The sequence below is a fragment of the Xiphophorus hellerii genome, chromosome 2 (genome assembly GCF_003331165.1).
Source record: "Xiphophorus hellerii strain 12219 chromosome 2, Xiphophorus_hellerii-4.1, whole genome shotgun sequence".
NCBI lineage: Eukaryota > Metazoa > Chordata > Actinopteri > Cyprinodontiformes > Poeciliidae > Xiphophorus > Xiphophorus hellerii.
In genome coordinates, this window is record NC_045673.1 from 17569650 (window position 1) to 17583689 (window position 14040).

The window sequence follows — 14040 nt, forward strand, 5'->3', positions numbered from 1 at the left end:
ACATTTTCATTCAAACAATTTCCATTTGCTTCTAATATCGTCACAGATAATACAGTTTTCAAATACATTCATCATTTAGTAATTTTAAAATGAGATAATACAATCTTCAGTAAAAACATGGTATTAATACTTAGAAATTAAATGTTAAGGGGTTTCAATCTTCTATTTTGCATTAGTTTTACACCATCGCAGATGCTGGCCTCCGGCAGGTCTCCCCCCAACTGCCTGCAGGAATGCTGATTTATGGTTCTGTGTTCTGGCCGGGCCGCAAGAGGCCCCATTTAGTGATCTGCATTCTGACCCCTGTCTGTCCGGTTCAAAACAAGAGTATCAAACATACCCTTTTTACACATGCGTAAGATTAACTGTATTAAGTACTAAAATAATCATTTTTCCTTAACAATATAAAGACATATAGAAACAAAAGTCCCTCTTGGTAGGGTGGGTGTGCATGGGTGTGTGTGTGTGTGTGTGCGCAGGACATAAGGGTTGCACCAGTAAGAGCGGGCAGAAGCCTCTTATGGTCTTTAAAAGGAGACATCATTTCGCAGGAAGAATCACAGCTCTGCAGAACTTCTACTGACTTTTGGTATAAATCCTGTTGTTCTTACAAACTTGTAATCTCTCTATTAATCTATTAATCTCTCTGTTATCTTATGTTTGCTGTGTTGTGTGAAGTTGTTTCGTTGCGCACCAGCTCCCATTATTCTGTGAGTTCATCAGTTCCTGAATGTAGCTACAGAAGGAAGCAGGAACTGAACTCTGAATTTTGTACTCTGCGCTACGTCAGCCCATAGGTGCAACACGCCTGTGATTCAAGAAAACAGAAGAAGTAGCAACGCTATGTAAGTAACTCAAGATAACCGAATAAGCTATGTAACTAGGGACTGCCCGTACGGAAATAAAAAGAGAGGGTACGGAAGAACGTGCTTCAGAGCGGGTGGGAGATTGTAACTGAGGCACAATCTCAGTTACAATCTGTCCGTAACTGAGATTACGGACAGATTGTCCGTTCTGTCCGTTCTCCTTGCAGCAAGTAAATCTAAAACTCTCTTGTCTTTCTCCTTTTTGCGTGGTGTTAAAATGTTTTAGGTTGTTTGAACTTGACATGCATAATTATGTCTCAACACAAAGTTGGTAGGAGCTCGTCTTGCAATAAGTGAGTTGCCGGTCCGAGTCCTGCTCCGTCCGCTTCTGTTGTTGTGTCCTTGGGCAAGACACTTCACCCACATTGCCTGCTGGTGGTGGTCAGAGGGGCCAGTGGTGGCTCTGTCAGACCAGACAGTCCTTGCCACCATCAGTGTGTGAAAGTGTGTGCTTTGGGATCCTCTGGACTTGATAAAGTGCTATACATTTTACCATTTACCATGAACATTTCAGAGTTGTTTCCAGTTTGCAGTGTCTAAAAGATCTCACTTCCTGCCACAAGATGTTTACAAGATTTCTTATAAACATCTTGATTCCCCTTTTCCTCACATTTGTGACACACCGTTGCAAAAATGTAGAGGTATTCAAATGAGTGTCGAATAAATACCTTTTTCAGTCAATCAGAAACCGTTTCAACACTCAGAGATTGCTATGATAGCACCAAACATGGCTGGATGTGAGGCCGTAGTTCTCCTGCCTAACACTCTCAGGCAACTCAAACTGGGCTACATGATGCAGGAGCTTCCGGATGTCATGTCCCTCAAACTGGGCTCTCCCAGGATCCCCGATCAGGACTTTGGAGCCGTGGCTTTTGACGCAGCGGTCCAGCCATTTATGAAGGCTGTCTGAGAGCGTTTCGTCGTAGAACATGTCGCCCAGGAGGATCAAGTCAAAGCCGGCAGGATCCGAACCAATTATGTCGTCTGTCACGCAATCTGGTGGCTCCACTTTGTTCAGTTCACAATTCAACTTGGTCACAACAGCTGCAACTGAAACAGAAACAAGTAGCTTAGCCATGCCACATGAAAATATTGTCATGTTCCATAACTAATGGATAATGTCTGCGGTTTTTAAATTCAACTGTAAGATTTTAAAAACACATCAGCAAAACTGAATATCATTAAACTGTTGATGCCATCTTCCCCTGTTGGTCAGAATAATCCTTTAAACTTTACTAAAATTGTGTGAAAAAGAGCGGAAAATTAACAAAATGAGAAGACGAGGGAATCTTTCTCACATGTCACCCCAATGCCACATCTTAGCAAAATCACAGAAAAACAGAAATATTGGTTTCCTGAAGGTTGGCAGTGGAGAAAAAAAGAAGAAGGGTGAAAGAATACCAGTTGTTCAAATTGTGGGTTTGTAACCAGCTACTGCTTGTCGGGAACCTCAGTCTGAACCTTCCCATCAGCAGCATTAAAAACTACTGCAGGGAACATAAAACAGACTTTAATCCTTTATTGTATGAGGACACAAATATGAAACTTCAAAACATTGGAGCTGAGTTAAGCTCTATGAATCTTACTCCCACAATGCTTTGTGTGTTCAGTCTGAAAATTAGTTTTCCGGAGACATAGAGTTTCGTACATGTCATGTGTGATGACCAGAGGTCATGAGAGATCCCGAGGGACATGTTCAAAGTTCAACCCTCTCCTCTGTCCAGTATTCTGCCAGGACACACGCACAAACACGAATGGCTTGGTGAGAAAAACCGGAGGTAACTACAACATTCTATTTAAATGTACCATATTGTATATTATTCTCGATTGTCTAACACTTATTGTTTTTCATACTTTAATTGTATTACTCTTAAAACTCATAATGTTTTAAGAGTAAGGGTGTCTATTAGGTCTCTCTGACATGATCAAAAATAAAATGATAGTTTGGCTTAACATTCATGGAGAAAGCTGAACCATTAATTTGCAAAATTACTCTTACAATCTACTCCTAGTGAACATCTGAAAGGGATTTTTTCAATTATATTTACAAATACTATGGTTATACATCTCTCTGTCTATGCTGTAACAGCAGAAAGATATATAGTGTAATTAAAGTGATCGCTTTAGGTAAAGATCTACAGCAGGCGTTCTCAAACTATTAATACAAAGTACCACCACAGAAAATACTTTTGTATTTCAAGGACCTTCATTGTTACTGTAAAATAAATTAGCATAGCCTTTAAATAAGCACCAAAATGTTTTAATAAACGCAGAGTTGTAATCTGTGGCTTCATAAACACATAAATCAATTTTTTCCCCCAGAATTTCTACAAATCTTCTATTTCAAAAGCTCATATTTAGACACACTCCAACTTTCACCATTTTAAGCAAAAAGTACAAAGTTCAGCATTAATTTACAAAATATATTTCTATAATGCTAAAATGTTAAATACACATCTGCAAAAAACAGAACAAAAAGAACAATAAGGAAATAGATAGATGGCTGGTTGGACTGAGGCCTGTATGGATGGGTGGAAGGATGATAAAAGTATTGAATAGGAAAAAACAGACAGATGTCCTACAGACAGATGACTGGATTATGCAGCAATGGATGTTGGAAAAACAACTGATGATGGTGGATAGATGGCTGAAAGGCTGGCTGGAGGGAGGAATGGCTGCAATGTTTAGAAAGAGGCAGAGTTAATCTGGGCCAGGAGCGACAAAGAGGGAGTTGTTCTTATGTAAGATGAGACTTCAGATCTCACTGGAGTTTCCATGAGGCAACTTTGGCGGATTTCCAAGATATATATTGTACTTTTATTAAACTTTGGTTGATTTTAACTCACTGGCTCTTCTGGAATCTTAATGAACGTGAGCTGGAGGCAAGCGAGTCTCCAACAAACTTCTTAAAATAAATATTCCTGCTTTCCCTGCTGTAATGCCCTTGAACACAACTCTCTCTTTTTATAAACTTGCTATAAATCAGCAGGTTGCAGATACTGAACAGTAACTGTGATGTTTAAATCTATTTTTTTAAACCACAGGGAGTCCAAATTTGATAGCATGGGGCTAAAATGTTTACATTTTCAAACTTTTTATCTCTTACCAAAAATGCGTCAATCATAATAGTTGGGTAAATAAGTCTAAAATGGTAATGGGCATGGCAATATTTTGATTGTGACATGATTTTCAAGAATGAGTTGATTTTGATTCTAGATTTTGATTTTATATCCACGTGTAGTTATATAATTTTTCTGAGGGGTCCTCGGCAATATTATTATTCATATGTGAATTACTGAAATAAAATGTACGATTAGAGGCAATTAAGAATAATCGAGGCAGCATACCGGGGTCGATATCATTGGCCACCACATGAACAGCACCACAGAGTTTAGCAGCGATGGACGAGGCTCCGCAGCCGCTGCCCAGATCCAGCACGGATCCATCCCGACAAACATCAGGGTTGTCCAGGATGTACCTACCAGAGCATGCCAGCAATAGGAATGTTAATTAGTGAGTTGTCAAGCCCAACAAACTTTATTTATAGTGAGGATTGCGCAGGACCTTGACAGCGCCTGTCCTCCTGGCCAATAAATTGCCCAGTACGGGTCGCTGAAAGGCCAGAGTTCTGGTCGCTCTCTCCAGAACCTGCAGCCGGGAGTAAACAATCTCAGCTTTATCTCAGGCGTCAGGCTCCCTCCCACAACTACCTCCGTGTTCTCTGATATAAAACTTCTGATGTTCTCGTTTGAAAGACAGGTTTCTGAGGCGCGTCTCCGTCTGCTTGCTTGTGCGTAAGGCTTTAAAAACCCTTTAACACATCGGTGACATTTAGGTGCCGATAGAAATCCACAGCAAGGCGTTGTTGATGGAAAAAGCCACATAGCTAAGAGTCAAATGTTTCTCTTTCTTGAGCAGCCGTTCCAGCAGCCCCCCAGAAAGCAAGATGTGAAACTTTCGTTCCGCTCAGTAAGGTTCCTGTCAAGTGAAGGGGTTTGTGTCCGCCATTTTGTGAGTGGCAGATTTGTTGAGTTTTTAGTCTTTTTAAATTTTACAAATAGCTGTCTTCTGTCTGGAAGTAATATAGTAATACAGTTATAAAAATGTAATTATAGGGAATGGTTGATTGTTGTGATGCCACTAATTCTCCCATTAGGTACCAAGAAGGCTAAAATAATCATGTAATTTCTAATGAAATATAATAAATCAACAAAAAAAGAGCTTTCTTGAGGAGCTCTGCACAGCATTACCAGCTGCGGGTTTATGGCTGATGTTAGGGAGATTTTGATCCTGATAATCTTCCAGGTGCAAAAGAAAAACAAACAAACTCACATTGGTCACAACCAGTCAGTCACCGCAGAAGGGAAATAGGGCTACTACAAAAGGAATTGAGACGATAATCTTAGAATTCTGAAATATTTTCAGAATTTTGACGTTTTTACAGGCAGGTTTCTTTCATACAACACTTGAAGATAATATAATGATGTTTGCTCTTGCTGAAAGAACTCACAGAGGATCAAATACTGCTGTGAAAACTGGCGAGATCTTTTCAGGTTAACGCAGAAAACAGATCATTAAAGCCTGGGAGACATAAGTAATGTTGTATTTTGATTTACTAATGATTATAAAATAAGTATTCTTGTGTTTTGGTTTACTGATAATTATAAAATAAGCAATCTTGCATTTTGGTTTATTGATGATTATGCAAAGAGTTTGATGTAATGAAATGTGAATCAGGAGATGAATGAAATGGTGAATTGAAAGTTGATAATAAAATTCAACAAATAAATTTTAAAAGAGGTTATGTTGAAGAATAAAATTAGAAGGTAATTGTGGTTAATGTTTTATGATGATCATACAACATAAATAGAATTGTAACTGGAGTAATCATACATTGTGTGCTCTATAGGGACATGTAATTCCCAGACTGTGTTATAACTAGAACAGAAGTCAGAGTCAGAAAAGAGTCTGAGCTGAGCGGGAAGACAGGGGAACTCCAAAAAAAGGAACTGGGCATTTGTCCCAGTTCTTCTGGCACTTCAAACCAGAATGATGAAGTGGAAACAGATTGTCAGTGGCTTAACAAACAAAGAAGGAGAAGTGAACAAGGCGTTGACCAATGTGGAAAGGTTGGGTACTTTCCCACAAAGCCATCGAACGTTCAAGAAGTCACATAGGCCATTGCCACATACACAATCATGGGGAGGAGAAATTATAAAAACCCATGAAAAGAGGAACAAGGAGTTCTTACTCTCCAGTGCTGAGGTCAAGCCAACATGAAGACGCTGACAGAAGATCAGCGGAGGACCGCACCCTGGAACCACAGGGAGGTGAAGACTCCGCACTGCTAGAAAGGGACAAGAGCCATCAACCCTCAGCCCTGGTTCCTGTTTTGAATGCCGCTCTGCGCCCAAACCAAAGATCTCAAGGCTGCTGCAACAGTCTTGGTGAATGGACAAAGGTCACTGAGTGATGAAGATCTGAGTGTTCCGAAGACAACAACCAGTTCTGCTTTGCTTCTATTCTGAAGAGGATTTTGCCGTACAAAGACAAAACTCAAACTAAGGACAGCAAAACCTTCTGTTGCCGAGATCATCAACTCTCTGAGTTTGAGTTGAACTGTACCCCAAAGCCTTTCTCAGTAAATTAGTGACACAGTATAGGGAAAAAGGATAGGAAAGGATGAAGGTGATTTTAATAATTTTTATTCTTAATCTGTAATCATTGATAATTAACCTATTTGTCATTTATCCTTGCTAAAAGCTTGCTTAATTAAGACGAATTAAAATTCTAATGAGATTTGTGGACAGTGAAATTAATTGAGTCATCTATTGTGTTTGGTTCTTCTAATTAGTGTAAAACTTATGAACATGTTTCTAGAAATGCGGTGGCTTCAGAAGTTTCTTTAGTGTTGGTAAAATGACAACCTTGGGGTTTATGTTAGGCTGCACAGTGGCACAGTTGGTAGCACTGTTGCCTTGCAGCAAGAAGGTCTTGGGTTTGATTCCCGGCCTGGAGTCTTTCTGCACGGAGTTTGCATGTTCCCCCTGTGCATGCCTGGGTTCTCTCCGGGTACTCCGGCTTCCTCCCACAGTGGGTACTCCGGCTTCTTCCCACAGTGGGTACTCCAGCTTCCTCCCACAGTGGGTACTCCGGCTTCCTCCCACAGTGGGTACTCCGGCTTCTTCCCACAGTGGGTACTCCAGCTTCCTCCCACAGTGGGTACTCCAGCTTCCTCCCACAGTGGGTACTCCAGCTTCCTCCCGCAGTGGGTACTCCGGCTTCCTCCCACAGTCCAAAAACATGACTGTTAGGTCTCTCTAAATTTTCCCTAGGTGTGTGTGCATGGTTGTTTGTCCTCCTGTCTATTTCTGATTTCTGTGTTGCCCTGCGACAGACTGGCAACCTGTCCAGGGTGAACCCGCCTCTCGCCCAGAACGTTAGCTGGAGATCGGCACCAGCACCTCCCGACCAAACTAGGGACAAGGGTGTTAGAAAATGGATGGATGGGTTTATGTTGAGCCACTAAAATTGTCTAGTCTGTAACAAGTGCTTGTTGTTGATAGGGAGAAATGATCATTGTCGGAGGAGTAAAATAGTGCATAAATGTTAAACTGGAGCAGATGTTCAGTGTGTATTTCCGAATGGAGATTTCTTTCTCTTTTTTGTAAATACAACTTTACCCAGTTTAAAATCAAATCAGAACTAGCTTGACTTTGTGCACCACACAGACTTTATTATGTTTTAATGTAAAAACTCAAATACTGTGAACACACCTAAATAATATATGACTTTTTTATTCAGTTTAAGTTAAACTTTATAAAATTATAAAGACATACGAAGGGAAAAAGTACAGTGGAAACGGACGTTTTGAGCATTTTTATAGGACTGGGGGCGTCTCTTGCTAGTTTTTGTTTATCCACCAATGAATAAAATCATCCCTCAGTTTTCATCTCTCTTCCTTTCTTTTTATCCTCATTTTCTGATGGACATCAGACACACGTTTGCATTCAGTGGCAAAATGAAACATCAGTCCTACTACTAGCATCCATCCCCACCAGAAAGCCAGACCTCTGATATCTGTTCAGTCAGACACAGCACTCCACCTCAGCAAGGAGTGCATGAAAGTCCCTTTCTGTGCAGATCTGGTGGAATGTAGAGACAAAGCACTTGTGACCTTTTGAGTAAATAATACGATGGCTTACACAATTACCACTTCCTTCAGACACTTGTTGAAGTAAATTATTAATGACTATTATTTTCATAAAGGTTTTGAATACTTTTATTATTATTATTAATTACTTTTACTTGATTACTTTTATTATTTGTGTTTATTGATTACCTTACTATTATTTCCTTACTATTGATTGTTTTATTCATTTAATCCTATTACTCAATTATTCTTATTTCATTTCAGTATATGTTAAGTATGTTAAAGGTCACAGTTTCTGACACTGATTGCAGTTAAGGGTGACAGTTGTCTGTTCTATAGGGACTGTTTTAACAGGAAACCTTCTGATCACAATCTAGCCCACTCAGCAGCTGCCGTTAAATGGGGCCTCTGAGCTACGCTCTGAGCTGCGCGGATGCGCAACTTCTGAGTTGAACGGAAGGACAAACAGATAGGGGTTTTTGTCCTGCTTAGCTATCCAAGAACAAACTGTTGGTTCTGCAAGTGAACCGCATACAACAAAAGGTCAGTAAATGTAGGAGTATACTGCGGTTAAGGTGTCAACGTCTCGAACCTGCAGATGTTTCCACTGGGTGACCTGTGTGTCACCTGTGCCCTATTGTCAAGAAGAAACTGTCCGTACTTATGTTTTTTTCCTTCCTTTGTGTGGTTGATGCTCCCGCCATTGGCTACGTGTTTGACTCTGTATAAAAGGAGGCTGCCCAGTCGACACAGCCAGAGAGGTTCTTTGACACTCATGTGTGCTGTTGACCGCTGTGTGTTAAATAACCTTTCTCCAATTGCAATTGTTTTAATAAACTTGTATCTTTATTCTGATATCTGCCTCCTAGAGATTTGTTGCTTTAACACACTCTTTCACTTTTTAAGGAAAAGCACTCAATCTTGTTTCTTCCCACTTTTACTTTCATGTCCAACGTGGCTCACACTCCACGTTGATTTACTTTATTGAATAAATATTATAATCCTTTTCATTGGTTGCAGATATCTGCTATCAATCAGACATTTGTTTGCACATATTAAAAAGCAGCAGTTTTTCAGATGTGCAAACATATTCTGCTAACTGTAGATAGATTTGCACAATTTGACTTATGTATTTACTTCCTTTAAAATTGAAATGAACCGGCATTATTTCGCCCAAAACTGACTAATTTCATATTTTTCTCTCAGCTTGATTTAATAAAAAAAAGAGAGGAAATAATTACCACAGTTTCATAAAATTTGTTTCAGCTTGTTTTACAAAACTTGAATGTTTAGATGTCAAAAAATACTCTTGTGCCATGATTATTGTATGATTGTTTTTTTTTTCTCTCTACAAAACACCCTGAAAATATCATGAGATTAAAGAACTCTATGAGGTGGGCATCAAAGGTTGGATAAGGTCCTTTGGTGAACTCTGGAAAAGATTAGATGACTGTGCCTTGCAGACTGGTGCGCTACTTCACCAGCAGGTGAAGCAATCCCTGCTTAAACCGCCAGGTGGTGCCATTGCACAGCAGACGAAAAAGAGCGATAACAAATAAGAAAAACAAAACGATATGAGGAGGGGAGGTAATATCTAAAAATAAAGACAGGCAAAGACAACTCATAGTTAAAATAAACAAGTAAAATGGCACAAATATTTGTTTTAACCAAGAATAATAAGTGTTGATATAAATAACTGCTGCATTGCTGCATGTAACCCAAAGAATCCAGCATCTTTTGACATTATTTTTTGACATTTTCATTTATTTAATTTTGTGTTTTTTCCAAATGCTCTAGTTCGAAGCCGGTTGATGTATAGAAATCGTAAATAAACTCTGAATTTGAACTTGTCTTTATATACAACTTGTATGGTTTTAGTGGATTAATTGCAGAATGGGTCTGTGAAAAAGCTGTCAAATCAGAACAGAGTTAGTTATCATTCTGGACCCATCAGGCCCCTGAGAAAACAGAGCCGTGCACTATTAAGGCTACATGTGATGAATGTGGTCAGCATTAAGTGAGATGAGGCCAATGTCAGGAAAAAAAGTCTTCCTTCACTCTGAACCGGCAACTTTAAATAAAACAAGTTTTTGCGTCCTTGATGTAGTTTCTTGACGTCAGCAGCAGAATGACAAGTTTCCACAAACTTAATGGAAAGTGCTGCTCAGTCAGATTGGTTGAGGACAAAAAGTTAAGGCCTTTTTTCCTGCATTATTATATCTACTTAGCTTCAACATCTCTATAGGGATTTTACACAACCTCCATAATACTTGTGAAGTAAAACAAACATATTTTATGTTGTTTTTGCTGTTTGCTTTATATAACCCAAAACAATAAATTTGGTCTCTTGTCAAGTCTGAATCTTTTAATAAATGTTTAAAGTGGTGACACCAGCAGAACCATTTGTGAGGTTCAAAATGTACTACTTTCTCATTAGTTTGGATCAACTTCCTGATTTCATTTTCCGTCTTTTATGTTGAGTAAATGGAACCATAAAACAATTTAATGATACGCTTGATCTAAAGCTTGCATTAACAGACTGATTGAAAGATACGTTTCACTAAACCATAACTTTAATTCCACAATATCTTCTCTCGCTAAATGTTTTTATCTCGATTTATGCAAATGAACCAATTAGCATGCTTCTGAGGAATACTGCTCTTTGTGCAAGAATGAGCTCAGTAATGTCCTCTCAAGAACAAGCAGCGCATTGGTGCTCACAAAAGCAAAAGATCACGATATTGTTCACTGGACTATGATAAGAAACAATTCTTCAGAATAATTTATTTTCAGCTTTTGTTTAGTTATGTTTTTCCTTTAGCTGGTTCTGCTAAGTGAAGTTGAATTCAATCAATTTGTTTACAGGAAACAGACAAGAATTACTTTGTCAGATGATGGTTTGGTAATATAAACGAATGAAATCGCACCATCTGTTCGCTTACAGGTAAACAGGTAGGGGTGTCCACTCAGACCAGAATGTTTTAGTGAACAACACACAAATCTGTAAATTGGGCCGCATGAGAACCCAAGAAGGTTTCCATGATTCTCAGTATAGTCCTGTGAACAGATGTAAAAATAGTTTGAAGATCATTAGAAGCAATAGCTTGATCCATTTCTTTTCTCTGACTTCCTCAATCTCTCACAATGTGGAAAAGATTTTGGCCCAGGCTTCTTCACCTCATTGGTTTAGCTCACATTGTTTTATGTAAATCTCTATAATTGTTCCCTTCCAACATTGCTACACCTTGGTTGTTTTTTAATGACCATTCTGCTGTGAATACGCTGCTGTCTCAGGGGTTATTGTCCTGGTTTGTTTGGACAGATTGTCTCCCATTTGACTCCACAATATTTTGTTGTACACAAATGTGCATATTTGCCACGATTTCTGCATGCAAATCAAAGCAAAAACAAAACAAAACAAAAAAACACCACTATGCTTGAGCGGTCTGGTTTTTCCAAACATGGTACTGTGCGGTTGAGCTAAACATCTCAACTTTAGTTTAATTTGTCCAGTGGATATTCTTCCAGAAGGCTTGTGATTAATTCAGATGTAACTTTTCAGACTTACACCATTCTGCAATCTTCATTTTAGAGAGAAAAGGGTTTCTTTATGCAACCTTTCCAAAAACAACTTGTTCAGTCTTTTCCTAATTGTCCCAATGTGAACATGCTAAATGAGGTTGGTAGATGAAGCTCTTGGTTTTTATTAATTTTTTTAGGAGCATTGCATGCTCTTCTTAGGATAATGAGAGCCATGGCTCTGTTCTTGATCATTTTGTTAAATAGAATGATTAATCCCATTACTGAAACCTACAATATTTAATACAAAATACTCACACAAAGCAGGCCACGTCCATTCAAGGTCAGTCTTGTTGTGTCATAAAGGGTCATGTACTTCTCACCTCCAGAGAAGTAAACCTTCAGATTTCCCTTCATCATGCTTTTGAAAACAAGTTTAAGTTTTTGGTTTTGGTTTTGGGAGACACAGAAAGTCACTCAATCAAGTAATTAAAGCGTTCAAGCAGACACACTGGTGAGCCAGACGTGAACCCAGCAGCCCCATACAGCAGATAGTTACAGCGGTTAGCTAGTCCAGTTCCTCTGGACGACTCACTGCCCTTATTTCTTACATTTCAGTTTCTTCAGTCTGGACAAAGGCTCCACCAGCCGTCACCAAGATGAACAAACTATAGCTTTAGGTATTACATCTTGCTAAAACCTTTATCACCAACTTTTGCTTCCAATTTTTGGAGAATATACTATTTATTTGTTGTGTTGGGTGTGTATGTGAGGATTGATGGCTCACAACTGCAGACCAAATCTCCCAGTGGGTACAAATAAAGTAAGCTGAACTTGAATTTAAGATTTGCCTTGGACATCCACTCATGGGAATATTGGCACTTGTCTTAAACGTTTCTCACTATAAACTGCTGGACTTTTCTAAATTTGAAAAACACCAGCAGTTGCTCCTCCAAGGTTATTCCTGTTCTCTCGTTGCCTTGGATTGTTTTCGCAGACAACCCTGGGCAAACGCCTCTAGAAAAGCAAACTCCTACTTTGCATGTATTAATAAAGTACATTTGATTGGCAGCCTCTACATGTTATATTGCCGCTGAAATCCTAACCAAGCAGCAAGCGTGTACTTAGTTTGTACTAAAGGAAATTTAAAGGAGACAAATGTGTCTCTCCTTTAGATCTTGCTAAAAAAAAAGCAAATTGATGAAGCCTGTTGTCTGTTTATTTATCTGTTTACTGGTGAAGAAATCTGCTCTTCACATCAGAGATATTCATCAAATAGATTCCTTTAATGATGTCTTTTGGACAGGCCTGTTGTTTTGTTATTTTCCTGATATCTTCCATGTTTGGTACCTTAGTAATTTTTCTCCATTTCCAACACGGAAACAGCAGGGTGAGAAATTGAGCTGCCTGCCGTGTGATGTTTTGTATTAATTACGCATCATTTTGTACATCCCGGGGGAATGTTTTGCACCGACTTTGATAGCAGGTTTAAAAAGAATTTTCTACTTGCTACTTAGGTCATCTGTACGAAAATATGGTTTTATGACTGCAATAAACAATATCTCCCAGCATCATTCATTCATTCATTCATAAGAATCAGCTGTTTCAAACCCAATCTACATCCAAACTAAATGGGGTTATGGTGCGATATAAAGTTTTCAGAAAATGTTAAATTAAATTAAAGAATCACAAAAATGGCACAGCTCTCTTGAAGCAGCCTTTGTTTGTGTATAATTTTTTAAAACATCTAGTGCCACACAACAAAATGAAGACAAATTATCTTTAGCAGAGATGGACTTAGAGGGAAAAGAGGATTTAAACAGAAAGACAAAGTGCATTTAGATGTCGTCTGTGGAATAAACACAGCCGTTATTTAAAGGTTTTAGACAGCACAAAGAGCTGAAGCTGCTACTCCCTCGAAAGTTTCAGACTCAGAAAAAAACGTCACTGCAAAGCAGACTGAAAGCAAACCGTTTCTCCCTGAAAGGCTGGTGCTTGAAAGGCACCTGTAAGATGTGAAGCAGTAGGAGGCAGCGGTGGTGAATGACAGAGAAAATGGGGAGGGAGGCGCCGATAGATGGAGTTCACACACAAGCAGAGGAGCTTCTCTTTAAAACTCTCTGCATCAACCAGATTGAGTGAGCAGCAGGCGACCGTGGTTAATGTCTCCGAGGAGTGTTTGGATAGAGGGACAGCGCTCAGTGTGCCGCTCGAGCTGAAAGGATTGTTTGTACTGAGAGAGACAACAGATGAGGCACAGTGGGGAGGATTCCCAGGTAGTTCAAGGTTGAAGCACAACTTTCCCCACAACAGCACCACAGAGAGTGCAGGGTGGTGTGCTGCAGAGACAAAACTGTGAGCATGCAAGGAGCAGCGATGAAATTACTTCCAGTTATTTTGCTTTGTTATTTTTAAGAACATCTTCATGCTGGGAGAAGAGACACTTCGCTATGAAAAAAAAAAAAAATACACAACACCATTTATTTAGGGTTGTAGACACAG

The 14040-nt window shown here is 39.2% G+C and overlaps 1 protein-coding gene across 1 annotated transcript; it reads right to left on the bottom strand.

Moving 5' to 3' along the window:
- Positions 1–408: 408 nt before the first annotated feature.
- LOC116734494 (electron transfer flavoprotein beta subunit lysine methyltransferase-like) lies at positions 409–4817 on the bottom strand. Its single transcript, XM_032585929.1, has 3 exons — positions 4431–4817; positions 4214–4344; positions 409–1916 (listed from the first exon to the last, which is right to left on the bottom strand). The coding sequence occupies exons 1-3, from the start codon at positions 4748–4750 to the stop codon at positions 1567–1569; spliced, it is 801 nt and encodes a 266-aa protein (XP_032441820.1). The 5' UTR covers positions 4751–4817; the 3' UTR covers positions 409–1566.
- Between the last annotated feature and the right edge of the window lie 9223 nt (positions 4818–14040).

Excerpts from the sequence above, each read along its gene's own strand:
- LOC116734494 (XM_032585929.1), bottom strand. The coding sequence starts at position 4,750 with ATGTGGCTTTTTCCATCAACAACGCCTTGCTGTGGATTTCTATCGGCA. Across the intron at positions 4,345-4,430 it reads GGAGGACAGGCGCTGTCAAG|GTACATCCTGGACAACCCTG; the intron begins GTCCTGCGCAAT and ends ATGCTCTGGTAG. Across the intron at positions 1,917-4,213 it reads GGCCAATGATATCGACCCCG|TTGCAGCTGTTGTGACCAAG; the intron begins GTATGCTGCCTC and ends TTTCTGTTTCAG.